The 3,391-nt window shown below is 54.8% G+C and overlaps 1 protein-coding gene across 1 annotated transcript in view; it reads right to left on the bottom strand.

The window, feature by feature from the left end:
* Window positions 1–310: 310 nt before the first annotated feature.
* tmcc1a (transmembrane and coiled-coil domain family 1a) overlaps window positions 311–3,391 on the bottom strand; it is a 5,699-nt gene continuing 2,618 nt past the window's right edge. The window contains 3 exon segments of the mRNA XM_019856363.1: window positions 311–1,087; window positions 2,391–2,526; window positions 3,190–3,391. The exon segment at window positions 3,190–3,391 is cut by the window's right edge and continues 25 nt beyond it. Of these exon segments, the coding sequence (XP_019711922.1) occupies window positions 773–1,087; window positions 2,391–2,526; window positions 3,190–3,391 (653 nt within the window). The 3' untranslated portion in view covers window positions 311–772.

The raw sequence follows: 3,391 nt of genomic DNA, 5'->3' as shown, positions 1-3,391 counted from the left end.
GATTGAAGCGCCCGTCAGCCTCGCATGTCATTTGTCTTCATTTCGCAGGCGCAAACGCAGCAGCCCTTCGACAATGACCAGATGTCGTCCGGGAGCCGTCCGAGGTGGCCGGCGGCCTGTCCGCCGCCCCCCTGCCACCGGCGCTCTAAAGTCTGGCTCACACGCGCGTGCGCGCTTCAATTCGCAAAGAGCTTCACTTCAAAAGGAAATGAAAAAAATAACACGACGTTTGCCATCGTGAATGGGGAGGAAGCACAAAATCGTCTCGAGTCGTCACGACTTTCAAAATTCCGCCGCAACGCATTTCATCTGGGGGGGGGGGGGGGGGGGGGGTTTGAGGTTAAGGTTGAAAGTCAACAAGTGGGCGCGTTTTCAAAGGCAATTGAGCACACTTGAGGCTTGAGGTGAGCGGACTCAATTCCTCACCGAGTGTGGAGTGTCGCGCGCGCGACATGCTACTCAATAAAATGAAGTTCATCACATGGAGTCAAATCTATAAATTAAAAAATGAATTACAAACAACATTGAATCTAAAAAACAGACAACCCTTACCCCCCAAAAAACCCGTTCAGTAAAACAGTGTGTGTGTGGGGGGGGGGGTTGAAAATGTAAACAGCGCGGTCCTTGGTCGACTCGGGTTGTTGGTCTCCGAGCGGCCGGCTGAGCCCGGGTGGAGGGGGGGGGGCATCCTCCCGGCTCTCTCGTCAAAGTCGCGATCTGCTGTCCTCACCTGAGTGAGCAAAGAAGCGCGTGGCGGCGGCGGCGGTGGCGCTCATCCGGGGGGCCGCGGGGCTCGCGGCGTGTCACGCGACAGCACGTCGCGGTTCCTCCACAGGAAGGCCGCGAGGATGACGAGCAGCAGGGTGGCGAGCGAGCGCGAGCGCGTCCTCATCAGAGGCGCCACGCAGTTGGCCACGGTCGACACGAAGACCAAGAGGACGGCCATGAGGGCCAGCAGCACGTTGATGAGTTTGCCCAGCAGCGTTCTGGCCGTGGCGTTTTCCAGCCCCTCCAGCTGCGCCGCCTGCTGCTGCTGCTGCTGCAGCTCCATCTTGGAGATTCGCGTCTGACAGGCCTCCAGCGCCTCCTGCCGAAAGACGTTTCGAAACGGGTCACCCAAAAGTCCTCCTCGGCAGCGGGAAAAAAATAGACGGCGTCGTCGCCGATCGCGGCCCGCGCAACGATGCACATCGCGACGTCGCTCATGCACTGGATCGAGAAAAAAAAAAAAAAAATCTGATCCATCCCCACCCTCACTTTTCTCAAGTCTTCCCAGAGCCCGTGCGGCAAGATGTGTTTTCGGGAGGGGCGAACAAATAAAGCCGCAAAAGGGCTCACGTGAAAAACTGGAACGAAGCCGAAATGCTCTTGCCATGCTGATTTCTTTTTTCATGGCTTGAGAAGAAGCAGTTGGAAGCGCTTCAATCAATTCCGACGTGTGTCAATGTAGTTCTAATGACCAAAGACAAACTTTGTAACTCTCGTCAAGCCATGACGCTACCTGGTCCCTGTTTTTGTCTCGCGTCAGAAGACCCCCAAAAACCTCAACCGTGATTGATTTTGGTCTATTTTACGAGGCTGCAAAAAAACCCTTCACAAAGTGGACTACTTGGGGAAAAAAAAGCAGTCCTTCCTTTGATCGTGTACATCAGCGGCATGTGATCAAAGCGTGACGAAATGACGCCATTTCTCCCGCTTGCGACTTGAAAATAATCCAAAAATGAGTCAGTTCGCCCCATTTTGATCTTTGTGTGTTTTTCATTCAGCCGAAGGAGCACGAGTAAAACCTCGTCAGGCTCCTCAAGCACCAGAACCATCTCCTGACGCGACTTGCCACCGCCGTTGGAACGCGCAGCTCACTGACACCTGACCCCCCAACCTGGCATGGACCGCGAGCGCCGCCCTAGTGGCGAGGATAGGAAATGCAGCGCAAAGAGAAGCGCCCTCCATTGAAGCCTTCTTCCGAGTGACTCAACAGACAAAGCGGGAGGTTTGTCTGTTGGTTTCGACTTCCTCTTCGGAGTGCCACCATGCACGTGCCTGAGCGCCTGACCCTTTCACGTTCCCTGGATGGCGCGACGCCTCGTCCGCATGAGCTTGCAGCGCGAGGGAGGCCATGAAAACGCACTTCTGGGAAAACGACATGTCCTTTGACATATTTTTTTTTTTTTTGAAGGTACGCATATCTCCGCAGGGCCGCGGGTGAGCCTCTCCCGGCCAACTTTGGGCTGCGGGCGGAATCCGCCCTGGACGACAACCAGTCACCATACCGTCAGCGGGAAAATCGGAACTGGGAAAGATTGGTGGCTGTCGGCAGGCGGCAGGGCTATTTCCCATTTCCAGGCGAGCGTTTCCCTTTGCCTTGCGCCAAACTGACAGAGGAGGCCAACCTGAATGTCTCGCGCCCTCTCGTACGACTGGTAGGCGATCTTCTCCTCCATGCTGGCCAGCTCCTGTTTCAGGTTCAGGATCTCGTTCTGGTGAAGTTCGGTCAGGTCGTTCAGCTGCTCCTCCAAGCGCTCGCACCTGAACGCACGTTGGGGCACGATGAGCTGAAACAAGCCGACACGGCGACCGCCAGACTCCGAAGATGGGGACGCCGCCGAGCCGACGCTTCGACAAAGTCTGCCAGGCGTCGCCCTCGTGGCTCCCTCTAGTGGCGCTTGAAAAACCACTGTACTAAACACGAGAATGTTACAGTGGCTTATTCTTCTCATTATGATAACTTTTTTTTTTTAAATCTGGTCTCTTTGTTAAGTACAGTTGAGTTGTTTCACCTTTAAACTGCATTTGCATTCAGTCATTTCAAAGTGTTTGTTTTCAAACATCGATTGAGATACAAGTCATATTGAACTTGCGCGCAATTGTCTCGTTATTGGAGTCCAAGTTTTGTTTTCCTGTGCCTAGTCTCACATTGGCTCATAATAATATGAAAGATACGCTTGAGGAAAAAGAGCCGCCATGTTTCTGATGACTGCAAGCATTTTTTTTGTTTTGTTTTTGTTGCAGGTGTGAGGGAGAGATGATGTGAACCAAAAAGTGCAACTTGTATAATAACAAGAGTGGATGGGCTGACAAAATGTATACACCCCCCCATCCCCGAGATAAGCGGGCACCCATTACCCATTTTGTCCAAAGCCGGGAGGTTTTTCAGTCGGGGAGGACGTCGACGATGCCGGCCGGGCTCACCTGAAACGCTCCTCCTGCAGCGCCTGCATGACGAGCGCGTAGTCTCGCTGGTAGCGACTCTTCAAGCCGTCCAGACTCTCCTCCAGCCTGGCCTGGCTCTCCCTCAGCTCCCGGAGCTCCTGCAGCAACAGGTCCAGGGCGGGATCGTGAGCCCCCTCCAGCGTGCCCCCCCTGGAGCCGGGGGGGCCGCCGGGCGCGGCCG

Source organism: Hippocampus comes, unplaced genomic scaffold (assembly GCF_001891065.2).
Source record: "Hippocampus comes isolate QL1 unplaced genomic scaffold, H_comes_QL1_v1.1 scaffold473, whole genome shotgun sequence".
Taxonomy (NCBI): domain Eukaryota; kingdom Metazoa; phylum Chordata; class Actinopteri; order Syngnathiformes; family Syngnathidae; genus Hippocampus; species Hippocampus comes.
The sequence above is the reverse complement of the archived record's forward strand: the minus strand, read 5'-3'. Positions and strand labels throughout refer to the sequence as shown.